The sequence below is a fragment of the Stegostoma tigrinum genome, chromosome 10 (assembly GCF_030684315.1).
Source record: "Stegostoma tigrinum isolate sSteTig4 chromosome 10, sSteTig4.hap1, whole genome shotgun sequence".
Taxonomy (NCBI): domain Eukaryota; kingdom Metazoa; phylum Chordata; class Chondrichthyes; order Orectolobiformes; family Stegostomatidae; genus Stegostoma; species Stegostoma tigrinum.
In genome coordinates, this window is record NC_081363.1 from 50,134,637 (window position 1) to 50,158,027 (window position 23,391).

Genomic DNA, 23,391 nt, shown 5'->3' on the forward strand with positions numbered 1-23,391 from the left:
TGTACAATACTATGGAGTTGTTTGCAAAAGTTCCTAAATTGTCAGATGCAATAATTTTGAATTAAATTTGAACATACATTCGGCTACCTTGCACGTCAGGTGATGTGTTTTCTAAATTTCCAAATTGGCGCTGAGACATAAATTTATGATGCAGGAGGAGGCCATTCAACCCATTGTGGCCATGCTGAAATACAAAAAGCTATTCAGGCTAATCCCTTGGAGCTCTTGCCATCTTATGTACATATATATGTATTTGGTGGTATTCAGGAAGCTCTGGTCCTTGAATACAGATGGTTAACGTGCCATACTTGAAGCAAGGCAGAAGGGGATTAACTTCAATGGCAAAGGATTTGGAGTACAGGAATGAGGATGCCTTTCTGTTTAGGACTTCAGTGAGACGACACCTGAAGTGTAATATTTTACACTCCTTAATAAGGAAGAATATATTTTTCCAAAGAATGTGCAACAGAGATTTACTCCTGATTTCTGGTGGAGAGGGATTGTCTCTCAGTGCAGCATATAATATTTTAAGGAGCTCAATACTGTACATGCTGGCAGGATTTTTCCCTTGACTGGTGTTTGTAATCTCGCAATAAAGAGTTGGCTATGTAGGATTGAAATATGAAATTTCTTCACGTAGAAGTTGTGAAACTTTGGAATTCTCTATCTCAGAGTTGGGGATGTTCAGTCAAAAAATCTGGGCTCCCTGTAGGAAATGGAGATGAATGATGTTTGAATATGGCACAGGCTTGAGACTGGGGCTTGAACTACTCCTGTTTCTTATATTCTTTGTCTCTTTTTCGTTTGGAGTGTTACTACAGCATGTAAACTGTGCTTTTGCAGATGTATAGTTGTCTTCAGTTGTTAATCTAGTTTTCAATTACACAGAGCAGTTATTTAGAAATCTAGGAATTCCGTGGCGGAATGGCAGAGTAGACCACAAGTAGTTCCAAGAAGTCAAACACAAGTCATCTTGACAAATAACGTGGAGGATTGACCATTGATTACATTGGCAGCTAATGGTTTGTGACAGTAGGTTTTGGATAGTTTAGTGTCTTATTAGAGTTGTCAAAGTGTCAATCCTAAGGCAAATGTTTTATGCATCAACTGTAATGGCCATTTCTAATGTGTTTTACTTGTTGATTCAATCCTCTTTGGTTCACGCATATATTCAGCAACTCGTGGCCGTGGAAGTCTGAAAGGATGTTGTGCTAAAAATCCATTCACGGGGTTCAAATGGGGCACTGAACAGTTGGGATGGTACCAGGAGTGGATCTCTGTGGATGATTGGTAGGAGAGTTGATTGTTTGATGGATGATCGCTATCAACATTTGAACTGTTCCTCATGTTTCACCCATGAAACAAGTGGCCATATCATCCTTGTCCTGTCCTCAAGTGATTAAGTGTTGTCCGGACTTTCATGGAAGGTTGAAACGTCGGACTCTCCACTTGGTGGTGTTTGTATTTAACTGAAGCCTTGGTACTCAACTGGAAAGCAAATATAGCTCATTCATGCTAAACAGTCATGTGCTGAAATATAAAATCTCTGCATGAGGAATCCTTCAAGTACATGCAGCCTCAATAAATGCAAGTTATTGATTTTCTCATAACTGGAAGGAATTTGAAAGGAATCGAACTTGGCCTATTTGTAATGCAAGTTCAGTGTACAATAAAAGCCTTCAATATGTGATAAGAAGGGACTTATAGGTGTTTCACAATCATGTATATGATATGTGGAATGAAAAGGCAGAATTTCTTTTTTGAAAAAATGGCTGAGTTAAAGGTAAATGTTTGCATTTGCAATAACCTGGGCACGCTAGTCAAGCCATGATGACAAGTCAACATGTCGGCCGAACAGGTAACTAAGAAGGCAAGTTGCATTTAATCTTTATTGCAAGTGTAAGGAAGTCTCGACAAATCATAAAAAACTGGTGAGAAAACACATTGAGCTCAATCAGGTGAAAGAAATTTTTTTGAACGGTTGTTCTTATGATTTTCTCAGGATTGTGTTATTTGATTTCAAGAGCAACCTTTTGGTCTTCAGAGGGTTCTTTTCAGTCTGACTCATTAGATGATGCAGTCACTTCATAATGCACCTGTGTTTGTGTTGACATCTTGAATATTTGGACTTGCGTGGAAACATTATTAGAAGAACTCCTTAATATCTTCTATAATTGCTAACCCTTCATTAAATTAAAACTGTAACAGAGAGGAAAGCATTTATTTCTTCGATGCCACAATATTTGAATTGGCACATGCCAACTGGCATAAGTCAGCAACAAAGGTTTTCTTCAGAAAAAACTGTACACATTTTGGCATTTGACAAGCTGTCGCCCTAAGCATGTCTTCCACATGTCACAGCCAATTTGTGTCCGTTATGATGCTCAAAGCTGATGGATTTTAACCAGGGTGTTAGTACTCTGTTTACTGCATCTCGGATTTCAATTTAACAATTGGCACACTGTTGATTTCGACAGCATCTACAACATCTCTCTTCCAAATTTACCAGTTTGTGAACACAGTGTAGCCTTAAGATATGACATATTCATTTGTAATGAATATACTCCCTAGTTCTTTGTGTCCCTTTGAATGGTTTAAAACTATTGTATTTCCTTTTGTAGCTTCCTTTCTCCTTCCCTACCCCCAGCTGCAACCTACCTGTCCTTCCACGTCTTGTAAACTTCCTCCTACACCTGTTGCAGCCTCTCCTCCTTGCAGTGAAAGCTTTCCCTACCTCTTGTGAGAAAAATATTTGAAGAAAGTGAATTTAGAAAAAATAATATTTATGGTTCTAAACTTGGGTGATTCTGAAGATATGGAGCTAATATCTTTTTAGCAACATTTTACTAGCTAATCTTCTGGATTGCTCTCCTACTATAATAAGGCTGTTCATGATCTCAATGGGAAAAGTTGTACTGGGAACCAACATAATTAAAAAAAGAGAAGTTAAAAATACTTTTAGCAGCTGAAACATTGATACTAGTAGTGGCTACGGATAAATATTCTATTTACTTAGTATTCTGGAAGGAAGTTTTATACAAGGGCATCTTGACAGAAGTTTGCCTGCTGAATGTTATGTGGATAACCATGTTTTTTGGATCAGTATAAATTTGATCAAGGTTGTCATTCAGAAAAAGTTAAGAATTGACCTTACTACCATAAGTGAAATGCACGAAAGACAGATTTCTGAAATAAAGTGGGTTCATGCAATCCACTAGTTGTTAGATTGTTTCACAAAGCTTACCACAAAAAATTATTGAAGAGGTAGTGAAGGAAGCTGGAAACATTGTTGTAATCATTTGCATCACTTGTGATTAACCATGTTACAATTTATTTTCTTTAAAGAAAGAAGGGGGATATTATATAATTCCATTATGTTATGGAATATGAAAAAAAGTTTCTCGTATTGAAGATGGAATATGGAAAAAAAAGTTCACTTTTAATTAGTTTTGTTGACGATTTCATGTATATTTTCCAAAGATTGATTTAAAGAGGAGAGTAAGTGATGAATATAACTAGTATCTAAGTGTGTGATAAGTAAAACAATTTTTAAATTGTCTGGGTCGATTATAAAGCTGAAACAGTTAGGATGGTTTTGTGGCACAGTGATAGTGTCCATATTTCTGACTTTGGAGCCTGGATTCAAGTTCCATCAATTCCAGAGATGTGAAATGCCATCTCTGAACTGTTTGTTTCTGCTTTAGATATTTTATAATCAGAGGGCTATTGTGGCTGAGAAGTAGGGACACTCGGGCACCATGGTTCAAATGGTACCTGCTCCTGAGGTGTCTAATAACAACTCTGAACAGGTTGATTAGAAAGGCTCTGTCAGGCAGAATCATAATAAACTGTGCCACAGCAACTAGTGTTTTAAGGGCTCTTAGAAACATACAAGTCTGTCCAATCTTCTTCTCAGGGTAACACGCATTCTACGAAAGAGTCTAGTAAACCTCCTCTGAAACACTTCCAGAACATGTGCATTCTTCCTTAAATTAGGAGACAAGAATTGCATATAATATTTGAGATGTGGTCTCACCAATGCCTTGTTTAAGTGAACTGCACAAATTAGAAGCAGAAGTAGACCCCTCGAGACTGCTCCACCATCCAGTAATCTCATTGCTGAACTGTTTGTATTTCAGATTCCATATTCTTATCTATCCCTGATGACCTTTGATTTCCTTGCCTAACAAGAAAGCACCCTGCTGAGAGAGATGAAAAAAAATCTTCAATGCTGTCCTAAAAGAGTGAGACCTAACTTTAAAACAATGCCTTTTCATTCTCTACTGACCTGCAAGAGGATGCATCCTTTCTATATCCACCTTGACAAAACCATTTGGGATCATGTACAGTTCAACCAAATCACCCCTCACTCTTTTAAACTCCAGTGAAAACATGCCCACCCTATTCAACCTTCCTCACAGGACAACCCACTTATCCAGGTGTTAGTCTAGTAAACCCCCTTCTGACCCACTTCCAGTGCATTTGCATCTTTCCTAAAATTAGGTGACCAAAACTGCATGTAGTATTCGAGACTCTGAACATGGAATAGGATTCATTTGCTTCTATGAACTACTTGAGTTCATACTGGGGTGATACTATTCGCTGTTCTGAATGTGGAAAAGAATCCACTTTATCATCCAACTTGCTGAAACATTAGCAAGTTCATACCAGTGAGAGACCGTTCACTTGCTCTGATTGTGGGAAGGAACTTAGCAAATCATACAACTTGCTGAGACACCAGCAACTTCTTTTGGGGAGAAAAAGTTCCTCAGTCAACATAACTGCTGATGGGTCAATCTGTGCACACTATGGAGAGCCCTTTCATTTGTTCATTATTTGGAAATGGACCAGTGAAATGACAGTGAATGTATTCTGTTCACCTACTGTGTTTGTGTAAATGGCTTTGCAGTTTGCTAACACATGAGCAAATTGACAAAGAATGCAGGTGAAGAGTTTTGCTTTTACTCATACCAAGGAATGAACCTTGGTCATTGGGCCGTTTATATTGATGTTATTAAATCATGCTGTATTAAAAGGGGCTAATATTGTAGATAAAATGTTGATACAATTGTGTATGTGTAGCATTGGTTTTGGAAATGATCGCAATATTGCAGTACATCAACACATTTACACTGGGTAAGGACTGTCCAGCTGCATATGATGTGTAAAGTGATTTTGTGGTTCACGTGGACTGGCTAAACAACAGTGAGTTCTCTAGTAATTATCAATGTTGGGTTTTGATGCTATTATTACCCATATTCAAACCGTGTTCTCTGAACCTGTTTCTCATGTTTGCAAACACCTCCGTTTCAATGGTCTTTTTCTTAAACCAATGTTGCATCAAGTCTTTGTCTCATTTTGAGTGCCTTAGAGATAAGATAATGAGTACCTTTCACATGAGCAGTTGGGAGAAGGCACGTTCAGAGAGGGGTATAGCCTGTAATGCTGGAAATTTCATCATGAGTGCAATTTGGCCGCTTGTAATTTAACTTTGGCAAGGAGATGGGATCAAGAGAAAATATCCAAAAGGGTAAGAAGAACAAAAAAGAATCAGCAAGTGAGTCAGGACGGCATCGACATTACAGATCGGTTAAGATACAAGGGAATTTGACATGGTGGCATTGATTTGTAATGCTATGAGTGTGACAAACAAGGCAGATGAGTTGAGGATACAAATTAAAATGAAGAGGTATGATGACATGGCTGTCACTGAGACATGGTTGATAGAGAGGCAGGGTTAGAAGCTCAATACTCCAGGATACAGTGTCTTCGTGTGAGACGACTATGGAGGAAAAAGAAGTAGTAGTGTCACAATTACTTACAGGGAATAAGGAAGGTTGGCACCTTAGAAAACGCCTTAAATAAACCTGTATGGGTAGAATAGAAGAGCAAGTAAGGAGGAAAATTTTGGAAAGATTAGAAGTAATAGAGTCATGATAGTGATGATGGGAACTGCGGATGATGGAGAATCCAAGATAACAAAGTGTGGAGCTGGATCAACACAGCAGGCCAAGCAGCATCTCAGGCGCAGAAAAGCTGACATTTCGGGCCTAGACCCGTCATCAGAGAGCACTCTGAAGGGTCTAGGCCCGAAACGTCAGCTTTTGGATCATGATAGTGATGGATTTCAACTTCACCTACATTAACACTGGTTATCGTAGTATGAAGGGTTTAGAGGAAGTTTTAAAATAGATCCAGCTCAGCTGTTGAAGCTAGTATGTACAAGTTCCAACAAGGAAGGGGAAGGTTCTAGACTTGACTTTAGGTAACAAAGGCAGACAAGTAGTTGAAGTATCAATGGAGGAGCGTTTTGCAGGATTTTGTTGTAACAATTGTGAATCTTTTCAAAATAGTTACGAAAAAGGGCAAGGGTGGATTCAAATCAAAGTTCTAACTTGGTTGATTTTAACCAGACCAGATATGATTTGGCCACTGTATTCAGGGAGCAGATTCTTTCAGGCAAATGTGCAAGGGGGAAACTTAAGTCGGGAGATAAGAGGAGCAATGTGGGGAACATGAATTGATACAGCCAGGTAAAATTAAAGAAAATGCTCATTTGTTTTATAGGAGCATTAATGGTTAAAGGATATTGGGGGAAAGAGTAAGGCCCACTAAGGATTACAACGGACATCTGTGTGTGGAACCAGAGCATGTAGGTCTGGTTTTAAACAAAATCCTTGTGTCAATGTTCACTTGAGAGAGATGATTCAGGTAGAAGGTCTGTGATAGACTTTTAAAAGTGTTAGCATAGAGAGAGAGAGAGAGAGAGGTTTTGAGTAGCCTGAGCGACAGTTAATTTATGTTGGAGAGGCAGGGATTAATTAAGAGCAGTCAGCATATATTTTTTCAGGAGGGGTTCATGTCTGACCAACTTGAATCAATATTTGTCAAGTGTCCAGGTGCGTCAATGAGGGCAGTACTTTTATGTAATCTCTTTGGATGTCGCCAAGGCTTTTGATAAGGTCCCACACAGGAGATTGTTATCAATGGTAAGACCCCATGGAATCCACTGAAATTTGGCAATTTAGACCCACAGTCGGCTGAGTGGCAGGAAGCAGAGGGTGATATTCGCGGTGTCTTTATTCTGACTAGAAGTCTGAGTCCAGTCAGGGCCCACAGTGATCAGTGTTGGAGCCTTACTGTTTATGGTTTATATAAATAATGTCGACCTGAATGAAGGAAGGTTGGTTAGTTAGTTTGCAGATGATACAGAAGTAGTAGGTGCTGAATATTGAGGAGGGTAGCCTTAGCTTACAGGAGGTCACAGACAGGCTAGTCAGATGGGCTGATCAGTGGTTAATGGAATTCAATCTGGATCAGGAAGAAGTGACATATTTGGACAGGATAATTGGTCACAGCATTCAGCTGTTAACCAAAAAGCTGATGTTTTGTATACCAGCTGGAGAAAGAAACCTACCCCATCAGCATACAATGCAGATTCATAGTTCCTTGAAAGTGGAGTTGCACATAGATAGGATCGTGAAGAAAGGGTTTGGTATACTAGCATTTATTGGTCAGTGCGTTGATTATAGGTGTTGGGAGGTCATGTTGTGGCTGTAAGGGGTGTTGGTTTGGCCGCTATTGGAATACTGGATGCAATTCTGGCCTCTGTGCTATATGAATGATGTTGTGAAACTTGAAAGGGCTCAGAAAAGATTGACAAGGATTGGAGGGTTTGTGCTTTTGGGAAGAGGCTGAATAGGCTGGGGTGATTTTCCCTGGAGTGTCAATGAATGTGGAGTGACCTCTGGAAGTTTACAAAATCATGACAGGCAAGGATAGGATACATAGACATGGCTTTTTTTTTCCTGGGACGGGGGGAACTCCAAGACGAGAGGTCATAAGTTTAAGGTGAGATGGAAAGACTTAAAAGAGACCTAAGAGTCAACTTTTTCACACAGAAGGTGATGTGGGTCTGGAATGACGTGCCAGATGAAATAGTGGAGGCTGGTACAATTAGAACCTTTAAAAGGCGTCTGAATGGATATATGAATAAATAGTGTTTACAGTGATCTGGTTCAAATGCTTGTTAATGGGCCTGGATTTATTTATGACGTGGTTGGTGTGAACGAGTTTGACTGAGGACTCTTCCATGGTGTACATCTCTATTACTCTGTCATCTCGCTTAATGCCCTGTTCACTTGAAACATGACATCCTTGCTTTATAAATAGAGTTGCTGATGCTGGAAATCTAGAACAAAAAATGTACTGCAGAAACGCAGCAGGTCTGGCAGCATCTGTAGAGAGAGAAACAGTTAATGATTTGATTCCAGTGATCTGACGTATAAAGGATTACATCCCTTTAGCGTTCTTGGTTGAATGTGTACCTGCTTACTAACATTTTGTGCTAGAAATCTAAGATCCTTCCATACTTGAGAAATCTGCACTTGCTGTCCATATTTAGTAATACCATATATTTTCATTCTTCCTGCTGAAGCAAACAACTTCGCATTTATGTTCACATCTGCCAGATTTTGCTAACTCATTAAATCTGTTGATATTCATACGTAACTACCTTTATGTCTTCACAAAATAATATTGTACTGTCTTTGTGTTATTTGGCTTTTGACTTCTTTTTAAAATAAGTCATTGATGTAATTGTACAAAGTTGAGGTCACAGCATAGGTCCCAGCAGAGATCTGTTTGTCATATCCAACCAAGTAGACAAAGATACATTTGTGGGTAATATTTATTTTCTGCTACCCTGCTAATTGTCTGCCTTTGCTAATATGTGACTCCCTCTACCAAGAGCATTTACTTTCCGTAGAGGCCTTTGATGTGGCCCTCTAGCAAATGATCCTCAGAGCACCTCCTCATTGGTTCTGACAATTTTTACCACAGGTGTGACTTCCTCAGGTCATAGTTGAATTTCCTTGCATTTTGGAGATTTTCAGGGGTGAATTTATGCACAGCGCCCATTTGTTTTGAGAATTGAGTACTAGTGTATAGTTTTGGTGGACTTGGCAAAAGCACAGTAGAATTCATTCTTGACATCTTTTACAGGATAAATTCTCAGAGGCTGATTTTTTTCCAACTGGAGGGTATAGAACATAGAACACTACAGCGCAGTACAGCAGTTAGCATCTAGAGAATGATCATAGATGGCAAGTGTAAACAGAGAACATAGAACACTGCAGTGCAGTACAGGCCATTCGGCCCTTGATGTTATGCCGACCTTTGAAACCAAACTGAAGCCCATCTAACCTACACTATTCCATTATTATCTGCATGTTTATCCAATGACCATTTAAATGCCCTTAAACTTGGCGAGTCTACTACTGTTGCAGGCAGGGCATTCCACGCCCCTACTACTCTATTTCGTTGTGATCTTAGGATTGAGGCAGCCATTTCGGATTTGAGCTGAGGGAAAAAAAGTATTGTCTGGACTGGTTGTGAATCTTTGGAATTTCTTTTTATCCTCAAAGGTTATGATGCTTAGTAATTGAATGTTTCGGCCCTGAAGGAATTGTGCGAAATGGACAGTGCAGGAATGTAGAGTTCTGAATGATGGAGCAGTCTTATTGCAATATAAAAATTCGCCTAATTTTTATGGTCTTCTGAATTTTGAAAAGCTTTCGTCAATAAAGTTGCTCATCTTCATATATAGTGGTTTCCAGCAAAAAGCATAATTCTAGCATGTCTAAAATGGGAACAAATGCCTTGCAAGTGCTTTCTTGTGGGTGTTGTGGGGGGAGAAACATGATCAATTTGTTTTTGCATTCTAAGATCAAGTACTTTCTTTCTATATTACACCAAGGAGTGCTGATTTTGAGTGTCATTTGGACCTAACTGATTGTTATTGAGATGTGTTTTCTTCTTTTTCAAGATAAGTTCACACTTGACAAAATTCAACTTCACAAACTGCTTGCAAAGCATGTATTTAATACTGAACTGTAGCTTTAAATATTCTTGCATTTTGTTTAAAAAGTACATTTAGGCTGTATTGTATGTAACTAGAGTGTATCGCATAGACAACATTCTGATGGTTGATATTGTTCTCTTCGCCATGAGATGTGTTGTTGTGTAACACCTTTCAGTGTAGTATTCCATAAAGACTGTGAAATAGGTGTGCCCCTTAGAGTTTCCCTGTCTGTTTCCCATTGGTGGAAGATGACAGATAATTATTTGTATTGTGATTTAGTCATGTGAAGGTTGAATATATTTTACTTGCTACTATAAGCAAGAATTTGCATTGATGTAGAATGACTTTCATAAGAAAAGGAATATTGCATTACAGCACTAGTAATTAGGTACCTAAAAGTAACATATTTATCCAAAACTTCTCTATGATCATTGTATACGTCGTGCTGCCCTGTCTCCTGTGTGGAGTTCTGTTGAATGTAAGAGACACTGAAAATGACACTGAAGCAGTGGTGAACTCCAAAGATTGGAAAACTGAACCCTTCAATTGAGTGTTTTGGATATTGTTTGTGAGATTTAGTATTTGGTAACAAAGGTGTAGAGCAAGAGTGCTAATGTATATTGTCAGCATTGTACTGTTTCACTTGCATCATATGATTTCGCTTTTAATGTTGGCAAATCACTGACTAGGATTGGATCTTTCACGTGAAAGTTTTTTTTAAAAAATGACCTCTAACGGTTTCTGGTCAATTATTTGATCATTTGACATCTTTTAAAGTTTACTTCTAACCATTTGCAGTTCTGCAACAATGTAAAGCCGAAGTGGTATGGCATTAAAACTTGGAGGGGATATGACTACCTTATGATGAGGGTTAATTATTGGGTATAACTATAGTATGATTGAGTAAAAAGGCGATGCAGTACCCTTTTTTTTGTTACTTTATCTTGTTCTCTACTGTAAGGACTCTTGGTTCGGCTCCCTGGAATTCATCAGCTGTTTACTATGGTTCATTGAATTCTAATCTTGCTTATGAGCCAGAAAATTGCAGGTTCATGCCCTGGTCCAGAACTGTGGTGCAAAACTCCATATTGATACTCAGTACGTAGGGATGTTACATTGTTTGAGGGGCCAGTTTTGGACTAGACTTTATCTATTCGCTGTTGGTAAACATAAGCGATTCCACAGCACTATTTTGAAGAAGAATGGTGCATGCCTTTGGCACCTGGATTAATGTCTAAATCTCGAGCAATGCTAGAAATACATGTTATGTGAGCATGTGCTGTTGCTTTTATTGGAGCTTTCTATACACAAAAAATGGTTGCCATGTTTCCTGCATTACAGCAATGACTACTTTACAAGTATTTCATTACCTGTAAAATGCTCTGAGACATTGATTTACCATCAACTGGCCCTTCTTTTGTATGAATCTGGTTGTAAGAGTCGGCATGTGACTTATCCTTTTGATCGTTTCGCAAAATCAATGCGACTGCATGAAGGTAGATCGAGGCAGATCCATTTTAAATATATAAATGAGTACATTGTGCTTTTTGGATAGACTGGAGATAGTTAAACTGGTTACTTGACATGGTGTACCTGAGTTCCAAAAGATGGCCTATGTTTGACTATGTTTAACTAATATTACAGTGCTAATTAAATCAGAGAAATCTTGTTTGGATGATAAGAATACTGCTTATTTGTTGATTATTCAGCTGGTGTGCAGGTGTCAGAGGATAAAAGGCATGAATATACATGTTGGCTTAAAATGCCTTGAAACAGGATTTCCAGTAACAGTTTTTGCCTGTCAGAGGACATTGCAAATTATGTTTTTATTCATGGAAGCAGTATTGGGATTTTTTCTACCCTCCAATTAAAGGATGGCTAAACCATTTTTATTTTTCTGCAATCACAGCAGGAAATGCTGTTTTCTACTTTTGCTCCCACTTCTTCAAGCCTGGTCAATACTGAAAGGAATTATTAAGCATTCCACTCTCTTGTCAGTTTCGTTGTTTGGATGAAAGCAAAGACCAGACTGGGACCTTTTTATGGCTTAGTTCCACATGTATCAATTTGATCTATGGAACTGGGTGAAAACCAGTATTTCAGAATGATGAAAATGCCAGAAATATTCAGCAGGTTTGGCACCATTTTATGGAGAGAGAAAACATTAAAATTTGTTTAAGTTGAGAATGAATTTTTGCTTTTGTTCTGAAGTTCTGATTTAGGTGAATTATGGATTTTCCACATTAGACGTTATTAGAACTGTTATGAATTGATTTTTAATTCTTGATTGTTCTCCAACTTAATATATTTATTGTCTTTCTGATCTACAGGCAGCTGATGAGCCTGCCTATCTCACAGTGGGGACAGATGTTAGTGCCAAGTACCGTGGTGCCTTCTGCGAGGCAAAAATTAAGACTGTGAAGCGTTTGGTAAAGGTCAAGGTATGTTGCTTGTTGTTCACCTGAAATCTACGACTTTATTCAACTACCTCTGACTTGTAGTTCTACTATGATCCCTCACTGAATTTTCAGAATGCCTAAGTCTGTTTTTGATTCTTACCTTGCCTAGGTGATCTTTAAGCATGACAGTTCTACACACATTGTCCAGGATGACCAAGTAAAAGGTCCATTAAGGGTATGTATTTTTTTTTCTGATGTTCTGCTTAAATTGGTATAACCAGAATCTTGTAGTTGCATTGCCCATAAAGACTACTACTTTGCACTTGTATAATGTTAGGTGCCTCTTTCATGAATTCACATCGACTGCTATGCGCATCCTCGTGTAATCCAATGAAGCCTTCATCCATCTACCAAGATTTGCCTTCCATAAGGAAAACCAACTGTCATAAAATTATCTAAACCGTTATTTCTATTGAGTTCTCTTTTCTTACCAGCACTATGCTAAGTGATCTCAACTTAATCTCCAATTCTCCAAGTATTAGGTTGCATTTATGGTGCTAATGAAGTACAAGTCATTTGAATATCTCTTTAGTCCAGAATGTTTGGACCTAGGCTCTTCTAGATTTGGGAACTTTATGGATTATCAAATAACCTTGGAATGCCTTATTACAAATGTGTGAACTCAATATTAGTAAACACCTGCGAAATAAAACTGGGCAAGACTAGTGTAAAGATATGATCATAGAGCATTGAATCCCCACAGAGTGGAGGCAGGCCATTTGGCCCAATAAGTCCACGCTGCCCCTCCGAAGAGCATCCCACCCAGATCGATTCCTTTAATTACACATGTGTAACCCACCTAACCTAAACATCCCGGGGCAATTCAGCATGGCCAATCCATGTAACCTGCACTTTAGAACGTGGGAGGAAACCGGAGCACCCAGAGGAAACCCACGCAGACACAGGGAGAATGTGCAAACTCCTCACAGTCACCCGAGGCTGGAATCAAACCTGGGTCCCTGGCACTGAGGAACCAACACTAACCACTGAGCCACCATGTGAGTTGAAAGGTTGGCAGTGATTGGGTGGGTTGAGTCCAGCAGGAGAGGCAATTTTCCAACAGGGTTGACGTTATTTCAGTTTGTTTGGATCTGAGTGCATGTTGCAGATTGAGAAGTTAATTCAACATAGGATCATGGCACACAAAATCAGAAGAATCTGGCATCTAGAAATTAACGTAATGTTAGATGGTAAAATGCAGTCAAAGAATTTGCATTGTTCCCTGCAGCAAAGTACCTGAGTTGAGATAGCTGCGTTATCTGCATGGTACCAGGGTTTGGGACAGAATCTCTTGATTATTACCCAAATTGTGTATAAACTGTCATTCAATGTATCAGATCAAAGAGATGAATGTGTACGTCATAGACTAGTATGGGATAAGTGCTTTCTGGTTCAGTGGGAACTGGCACCATTACTGCGCAAAGTGAGATGTGAAGGGGCGATCTCTACCTGAAACATGCTGAGGCTGGTGTTAATTTAAAGCTAAAACTGAGGATTTAAAACTAAATAGTGGGGACAAGGAATCAAATTTACAAAGGTGTAAATCAAAGAGTAGTGAAGGCCAAAAAGAAAAATACTAATCTGAACAGACTGCTACAGGAAGTGATAGAGAGTATAAATTAACAATTAACTAATAGGTAAGACTAGAAATCTGAAAAAGAATAAAAGGATGCAACTGAAGACTCTATATCTGAATCGTTACGTTACATTGGAAACAAAGCAGATGAATTGAGATCAGAAATTGATATACAGTAAAAAGCAGTAGCCAATACATAACTGAAGTTTTTTTAACGAAAAGAGGAATGAGTAGCTCTGTTAGTTAATGCTGATGTTAGCACTGTAAAGAGGGATGATGTAAGCCCAGGATACCAGGACGTGGAAATGGTTTGGGTAAGAAAATTAGAAATTATAAAGGCAAGAAGTCACTTGTGAGAGTGGACTAAAGGCCCCAGATCAATAATGGCATTGTAGGGTAGAATATAAGCGAATGAGAGCTTGGTAGAATGGCATAGCAATAATCAGGGGAGTTTTCAATCTGTATGTACATATCTAAGCAATCAGGTTGAGGGAGCAAGGACTGCCTCAGAGAACTTAAATGAGGGAAGTTGAAGACATGAAAGCAGGACTGATTAAAACAAATTAGCATTTTAGATTAGAGATACATCAATAGAGTCGCAGTGGTGGGCTCTTTAAAGGAGATATTTCAGAATATACAGAACAGATACATTCCAGTGAATAAAAAAAATTCCAAGCAGCAGACACATTATCTGTGGTTAAGTAGAAAGGCTGGAAATAGTATCAAACTTAAGACAAAAACCTACAATTATGCAAAATCAGGTGGCACGTCTGAAGTTGGGCAGAATATGAAAAAAAATCAGCAAAGAATGGTTAAAAAATTAGTAAACAAGATGAAGATGAGAGTGTGAGAGAAAGCTAGCCAGAAGTATAAAAACAGGCAGTAAGATTTTTTAAAAAAACTAGAATAGAAGGGAGTTAACAAGTTCAGTTTTGGTCCAATAGAAAATAAGTCTGGAGAATTAGCAATTGAAAAATGGAGTAATTGCAGATGCAAGTGCACAAAGATTTTATCTCCGTCTTCACTTTAGAGGACACTGGTAGAAGTGTTCCTAAGTAATTTATTGGAGTTGCAGGCTGACAAGCACCTTTTAGTCTGAATAGACTTCATCCTAGATTCTTAAAACAAGTAGCTTTGAAATAGTTGATGCATTGGATTTATTTTCTGTACCCCTCGATTCAGAAAAGGTTGGACTAGATTCGAAAACTGCAATTGTAGTTTCTTTGTTTGAAAAGGGAGGGCGACAGAAAGCAGGAAACTACAGGTCAGCTACCCAACCATATGTGATGCACGGTGTTTGAAGCTACTTGTAAAGAAATGATAACGGGACTCTTGGATAAGTTCAAGGTAATCAAGCAGAGTCAATGAGGTTTTGTGGAGCGACGATCATGTTTGACTAATCTATTGGATTTCTTTGAAGAAATATATGCTGTTGCCAAGGGGGTACTGGTGGATGTCCTGTAAGTAGGTTCCAGGAAACATTTCACAATGATCTATTTCATTGGTTATTGCAGGAAAATCGAAACTCCTCATCTAGTGGTAGTCCTTTGGCATGGGTAAAAGGTTGGAAAGCTAACAGAAAGCAGAGAGTAGGCATAAATGGGTCTTTTTCATGTTGGCATGATGTAACAATTGTAAAAAAATTTATTCATAACATTTTGGGCTTAGCTGACTAGGCCGGAATTTATCACTTTTGTTTTGAAAGGTGCTGGCGACCTTTTCTACCACTTATTCCATTTCATGTACATAAACCCATAATGCTATTAAGGTGAGAGTTTCAGGATTTTGACCCAGCAACAGTGAAGGAGTGGCAGTAAATTTTGAGGATGCTGTGACTTAACAAGGTGGTGTTATTTCTGCTGCCCTTGTCCTCCGACTTGGGTTTGGGCCGTGTTCAAGAAACCTTGGTGAATTTTTGCATTGCTTTTTGTGGAACACACTGTTTGCTACTCTGTATCAGGGTGGGAGAAGTGAATATGAATGGAACAGCAGCTGAGCTTCTTGGTTTGTCCTGGACACTGTCAAGCTTTTTGAATGTTCTTTCAGTTTTTGTTGGTGTGCCTCGTGGATCAATGTTTCAATTTATCTGAGTGACTTGGATGAACGGATGGCAGGTATAGTTGTTAAATTTTCTGATGACAGAAGTAGGTAGGAAAAACCTTTGAGAGAATATAATGATGCTACGAAAAGAGGGGGAACTTAAGTCACTAGGCAAAAGCCTGGTAAAACGAGTCTAACCCTTGTAAATGTGAAATTGTCCATCTTGGCAAGAAAAGTATTTAAAAAAATATCAAAATAGCGAGAGATTTTGGAACTCGGAGATGCGGAGACATCTGGAGCTTTGCATAAAGTGTGAAAGACTATGTGCAGTACACCATGTAATTAGGAGACCGAGTAGCATGTTCCAGTTTATTGCAAGGGGAATTGAATACACAAGTAGGGAGGTCGGGCTTCAGTTATGCAGGGCACTGATGAGAGCATATCTGGAGTGCTGTCAGCAGTATTGCCCACCAATGCTTAAGGAAGATTGCTCAGAGAAGTTTTAGAAATATAGAACATCGGAGCAGAAGTAGGCTATTTGGCCCTTCAAACCATTCAAATATAATTGTGGCTGATCATCTTGTTCTCGTTTTCGTCCCATACCCTTTAGCCTCAAGAATGAGATCTTACTTATGCCCTCTTCCCGATATACATTTCTACCTATCTTTGTGCTGTCTGTAAATTTAGCTACCTTGCATTCTCTCTTCTCATTTAAGTCATCGTTGTGAAAAAAATGAGAGTCTGGCACAGATCTCTACGGGACTCCACTCACAACTTATCAATCAGAAAAAGACTCAAATTATGCATATTTTGTTCTCTGCCAACTAACCAATCTTCTATGAATGCTCATAGGTTACCCATTGTTACCAGGAGCATCTTCTTTGGCCAATAACCTTTTATGTAGCACCCTGGCAAAAGCCTTCTGGAAATTCATGTAAAATATGTTTATCTGCTCTCCTTTATTCACAATACACCATACTCCTTCAAAAAGCTGCAATAAACTGGTTAAATAAGATTTCTCTTTCACAAAGGAATGTTGACTTCTCCTTACTGCCTTGAGGTTTTAAAGTGCCCAGCTATACCCACTTGAATGATCAATTTTCACACCTTCCCCTGACAGGGCTCATGCTAACTGCCTACAGTTTACTGCTTGCAGCTCGCTCCCTTCTTGACTAGTGGAGTTGTATTTGGTACTTTCCAATTTGATGGAGCCTTTCTAGAATCTAACATTGTGGGGAAAATAACACTAATGCATCTACTACGGCATTAGCTGTCACTTTCCGGTGGGAATGTTCATTTGGATCTTGAGATTTATTGGCATGCAGCTCTCAATTTGCTTAGTGCCATTTTGCTGGGTTTTGTACTTTAGAGAAGTTTTTCCCCTCCCTTTCACCTTCTAATTTATAGCTATTACTAGAACATTCTTCGTATCCTCAAAATGGAGACAAAGAAAAATATTTGTTTATTTCCTTAGTACCATTTCCTTACTATCTTCCCACTGTGAAGTAAATTGTGGAATAAATGTATAAATATTATTCATTGTGTTTTTGAGTTAGTAACCAGTGTGTTTACTATGTCTCTTTAAATATTTTGTAGCTAAAGTGATTTCTTTTGAAACAGTTTTTAGTGGCTTGTTTTTTAAAACTTAAGGGAAAAAGCTAGTGAAGAAGATCTTTAGGTTTCACTTTTTTAAAAACTTTGAATGAAGATGTCTTGTGGATTCCTTGGAATATAGTGGCTGACTAGACCCATGCACCTGAAGAGGAATGATATATAGTGAATTAAGTTAGCTTAGAGTAAAGAGTTAGTGTTCGTCCAGTTCGAAGAAGGATAAAACCTTGAAGAGGTTGCGTAGAACTGAGTACATTGAGACTCCAGGATGAAACTACCTGCAGTTTAAGTCTAAAAGTTGAAATCGCAATTGATTTAAATCTATTGAGGTGTGAGATGCGGGACTGTAGTTTGAGTACTGCACAAGTGGTGTTTTGGATTACTGTATCACAGGTGTATTCTGGATACCATGCAAAGTTATTTTGTTTCTTTTCAATTTACACAGGTGTGTTTGGGAATTAATGGGATTATATTTTTACTGTTTAAAAATCTGAATTCATTTTATAAGTCGATAGTTTGGTTTGTACTATTTATCTTATTTCTTTTGTTGATAAACTTATGTTTTATCATTAAAACAAATCTGCACATAAACATTGTTACAGAGATAGTAGGAACTGCCAATGCTGGAGAATCTGAGATAACAAGGTGTAGAGCTGGATGAACACAGCAGGCCAAACAGCATCAGAGGAGCAGGAAGGCTGATGTTTCGGGTCTAGACCCTTCTTTAGAAAGAATTTCGGTCAATTTCTGAAGAAGGGTCCAGACCCAAAACGTCAGCTTTCCTGCTCCTCTGCTGTTTGGCTTGCTGTGTTCATCCAGCTCTACACCTTGTAATCTGCACATAAACATTTATGTGCTTAAGACTAAATAAATCAAAATATATTCTATCAAACCAGATTGTTGCCTGGGATCAGATGTGTAACTAATAACTTCAGCTGGGATCATATTACTCCTACAGCTCTCCTTTTTCAATTTTGATGACCAGGACTCAGTTTAATCACTTCTTAAAAATCTTTTTAAATCCATCCAGAGACTATTTCTTCCCTTTTTTTTATTTCTAGCTAGCCTTCTTTCATACTCTGATTTTTTTGTCCTGATTAACCTTTCAGTAATTTTCTGTTTTGTTTTCTTTATATTCTGACCAATCATCTGACATCTTTTTAGATGTGATTTTAAATTTGCACTTGCGTGTTTGGGCAGATTTAAAACATGCTGTGGCATTGAAAGAAGAGCAGGGAAGTTCTCAATTTGTTTCAACATACAAATGCATCTTACAAAAAAATTAACTCTTATCTAATTTGCTGTTTGTAGAATTTTGCTGTGGCAAATCAGCTCCTGCTTTCATCTATGTAATAGCAGTAATGATACTTCAAAATTAATTGATTGTCTTGTAAATTGATTCATGACACCCGGATAGAGCAAGATGTGCTTACAAGATCAAGTTTTTCCATTCTTTCTTTAATTTTCCGAGAAGTCCTACAAACAAAATGCACAAAAAAAGGGGGCATGTTTGTAGACGGGTGTGAGGACCGGTTGACAGGACAAATTGGTAGCACTGTCATCAGAGCATTGTAGGTTCAAGTCCTGTTCCAGAAATGTAAACACAAAGATCCAGCCTAATGCTGCAGTTCAGAATTGAGGGAGTACTGCACGATTGAAGGCGCTGGTGTTTAGATAAACAAAGTCGTCTTGCCCTCTCAAGTGGACATAAAAACATTCCATGGTCCTAGTTCTAAGAGTAACAGAATGCTCTCCCTGGTGACCTAACTAATGTTTACACTGCAATTGATATCACTAAAAACAGATCATCAAGTCACTATCATTTTGCTGTTGATGGAGATTTGCTGTATGCAAGTTGGTTGCTGCTCTTCCTGTGTTGCAACAGTACTCGCAGCGAGATATGCTGAGATCGCTACAGTAGACATGGTGATTAAGATTGCATTTAGTATGCTTGTCTTCATTGCTGAGCCCATTGAGTATGAGTCTGTAACTACATCTAACTCCTTGAAACATTTGGTGTTTTGGCCTCAGCCACTTTCTGTCATACAGAATTACACAGGCTAAGTGCTGTCTGGGTGAAGAAATTTCTTTTCGTCTCAGTCCTGATTGGTTTACTTCATATCTTTAGATTATGACTGCTGGCTCTGGACTGCTCAGTCATGGGGGCATCCTTCCTGCATGTATCCTAACTATTCTTGTTAGAGTTTTATAGATTTCTATGAGATAGGACATAGAATTTACAGTACAGGAACAGGCCCTAAGCCTCACGATATTGTGCCAAACATGACACCAAACGAAACTAATCCCTCCTGCCTGCCCTTGGTCCATATCCCTCCAGTACCTTAAATGCTGCTATTGGATCTGCCTCCACAACCTGGCAGTGTGTTCCAGACTCCTACCAATCTGTGTGAGGGAATAAAAAGACACCTGCCCCTTATGTCTCCTTTGAACTTATCCCCCCCCCCACCTGAAATCCATGCCCCTACTATTAGACATTTCAACTCTGGGGGAAAAAGATTCTGACCATCAAGCCTATCTATGCATCTCGTAAGTTGATAAAATTCTGTCAAGTCTTCCTTGGGCCTCTGCTGCTCAGCAGAAAACAACCTGAGTTTTTCTAGCCTCACCTTACAGCACATACCCTCTAATCCAGGCAGCATCCTGGTAACCCTCTCCATAGCCCCCACATCCTTCCTGTAATGTGCTGACCAGAATTGAATGCAGTACTCTGAGTGAGGCCTAACCAAGGTGTTGTAAAGCTGCAACATGATATCCTGACTCTTGTACTCAAATCCCAGACCAGTAAAGGCAAATATGCCATACTACTTCTTTACTGCCCTATCTACTTGCGTGGCCACTTTCAGGAAGCTAAGGATGTGAACCCAAGATCCTTTTGTACTTCAATACTGTTCAGAGTCCCACCTCTAACTGTATACTTTCCCAAAACGTTTGATGGCCCAAAGTGCAGCACCACACACTTAACTGGAATAAACTCCAGCTGCCATTTCTACGCCCATAAGTGCAATATTCCTATCTTCCTCTGTATCCTTTGACAACCTTCTACACTATCCACAACTCCAACCATCTTTGTATCATCTGCAAACTTACTAACGGACCTATTTACGTTTTCACCTAAGTCATTTATATGTATCACAAACTGCGGAGGTCCTTGTATTCCCTGTGGAATACCACTAGTCATGGACCTCCAGCCTGAAAAACATCATCCCAGCACTAGCCTTTGTCTAGTACGGGCAAGCCAATTCTGAAACCACATGGCCAAGTCACTGGGATACCATGCATCTTAATATTCTGGATGAGCCAACCATGGGGGACCTTGTCGAAAGCTTTAATAAAATCCACATAAATGATATCTGCTGCTCTACCCTCATTTGACCACCTCATCACCACCTCAAAATTCAATCGTTAGTAAGACATGACCTGCACAAAGCCATGCTGACTGCCCCTTACTAGGTCCTGCTTTTCCAAATGTGCATAAACCTATCCCCGAAAGTTCTCCCCAATAGCTTCCTGTAGGACTGTTTTCTGACGTGGGATAAAGACTCCAGAGACAGGCAGGATTCAGGCAAGTGGAAAATGTTTATTCAAACAGAAAATGATTAATGCAGGGAGTAGGCCAAAGGATCTTCACCGAATCTAGCTTCTGAAGATAAATCAATGACACACCGTCTGCTTTTACAAAGAGGTACAGCACTTTTATACAGAGATAATGGGAACTGCAGATGCTGGAGATTCCAAGATAATAAAATGTGAGGCTGGATGAACACAGCAGGCCAAGCAGCATCTCAGGAGCACAAAAGCTGACGTTTCGGGCCTAGACCCTTCATCAGAGATGAAGATGAAGGGCCTAGGCCCGAAACGTCAGCTTTTGTGCTCCTGAGATGCTGCTTGGCCTGCTGTGTTCATCCAGCCTCACATTTTATTATCTCAGCATTTTTATACATTTTGTTTTGCGGTAAACAAATACAACGTAGTCATTGTCCTTCTCCTAATTCAAACACCCAATCCTGTGGGACACCTAATCAGTGATGGGCACTTCTTTAAACAGCCCCACGTTCCCATGAGCTTGTGGTATTAGCTAGACATTGGAATCCCTAGGCCTCGGGATCTTCCTATGCACCCTATTCATTTGTATTCCAAAAGTTTAATGGACATACTCCTTCAGATCTTTCTCAGGCTTGCTTATCTGTAAGGACAGCTCAAATCCTATTACCCATTGTATTTTGGTGTGCTGTCTTTTATCACATTCGGTTACTCGTTTTATTTTCCCACTGTTCCTTTACGTAATATAAAACTAAAAAGTCATGTTAGTTTTAACTAATTTCTATAAGGTTAACTTACATTTATAATTAATTTTATAACATAATGTTGTATGACGACTTCTACTGTCAGCATTTTGTAATTTATGGGCTGTGATCAACCTGTCTCTGTACATGCCGTAAGAGAAGGTGTCCCCTAAGGCTATTTAATCTTTACATCCAAGTTTTTTTTAAAGGTTTGTATTATATCCTGGTTATGTACTGAAACCAGCTTGGATGATTAGAGCGTTTTTAGGTAGAAACTATTTAATACTGCTGGTAGCTTCCAAGAGGTAACTTCAGCTGTTATCCTTGCAGCTGCTTGGAGTCCTAATCTAGCACCCGACATTATTCGTTTCTGGGACAATCATCCTTTCTTTAGTAAAGCTGGAATTGGTCATTTATCTGTCCTAAGGCATCCTTTTATCTGAACTGTCTCAGATGGGAACATACAGCGTTCTTTTGCTGACCTTCTAGCAGTTCTGTTCAAAGGTACCATTGTATTTCACTGTGTGAGCAGGCAGCTTGGTTTTGCCTAGCTTCTGACTGGAATCTTGTAAGCAGGCTTGGGCTGCTTATTGTGTTCAGGTACAAGTCACCTTACATAGCCAGGTACAGGCAACCACTGACGTGAGACTCGCTTGTCTGTAGTTTCCTGGATAATCCCTATTTTCCTGGATAATCCACTGAAATCTCAGTCACGTGGCCACACACATAAGCCAATACCTGGTCCAGTTTGGCCCCTCCTCTCGATGGTCTATCCGCATATTGTTTCAAGAAACCCTCTTGGATGTCCTTAGCAAATTCTGCCCCCTTCTAAGCGCCTCTGTCATTCTTCTAAACCCCGGCGAACAACATTACCTACTTACCAGTCCTCTGGGGGGACCTCTCCAGTGGCTAGCGAGGATACAAAGGTCTTGATCAGAGCCCCAGCAATCTCCTCTTTTGCCTTTCTCAATAGCCTGGATTAGGTGCCGTCAGGCTGTGGAGACTTGTTCACCTTAACGTTCTTCAAGAGATCCAATTCTACTTTTTTTGATCTCAAAATGTCCTAGCATATGAGCATGCTCCACAAATCTCACCATCTTCTGTACCCTTTTCCTGGATGAATACTGGTGCAGAGTACTCATTTAAAATTTCACCGACATCCTGTGCCTCTAATCACTTGTTCCCTCATTGAGTCGTCCTACCATCTGCCTAGTTATCGTCTTTTTTCAAATGTATTGATAGAATTCCTTGGGACTCTCTTTAGGGATTCTCTTTAACTGTTCTTGCCAAGGTCATTTTGTGGTTCTTCTTGCTCTCCAAATTCCCTGTTTGAGTACTTTACTGCTTTCGTTAAATTCCTTTTACCTTGCTATCCTTGTCCATACTGGAACATGCCAGTCTTGAACTCTCCCCAGCAGGTCTTTAAACAGTTTCCACGTGTGAAATGTGGACTTGCCTGATAACAGCTCCTAATTAACACTCCCTACTACCTGCCTTTTATCGATTTAATTTGCTTTCTCCCAATTTAATACCTTCCCA

At 39.2% G+C, this 23,391-nt stretch overlaps 1 protein-coding gene across 4 annotated transcripts in view; it reads left to right on the top strand.

The window, feature by feature from the left end:
• Positions 1–23,391, top strand: part of arid4a (AT-rich interactive domain 4A) — a 158,264-nt gene that overhangs the window by 22,171 nt on the left and 112,702 nt on the right. For all 4 annotated transcript variants that reach the window (XM_059649181.1, XM_048537714.2, XM_048537716.2 and 1 more), the window contains exons 3-4: positions 12,193–12,303; positions 12,431–12,496. In XM_059649181.1, coding sequence (XP_059505164.1) covers positions 12,193–12,303; positions 12,431–12,496 — 177 coding nt within the window. The remainder of the gene's footprint in view (positions 1–12,192; positions 12,304–12,430; positions 12,497–23,391) is intronic.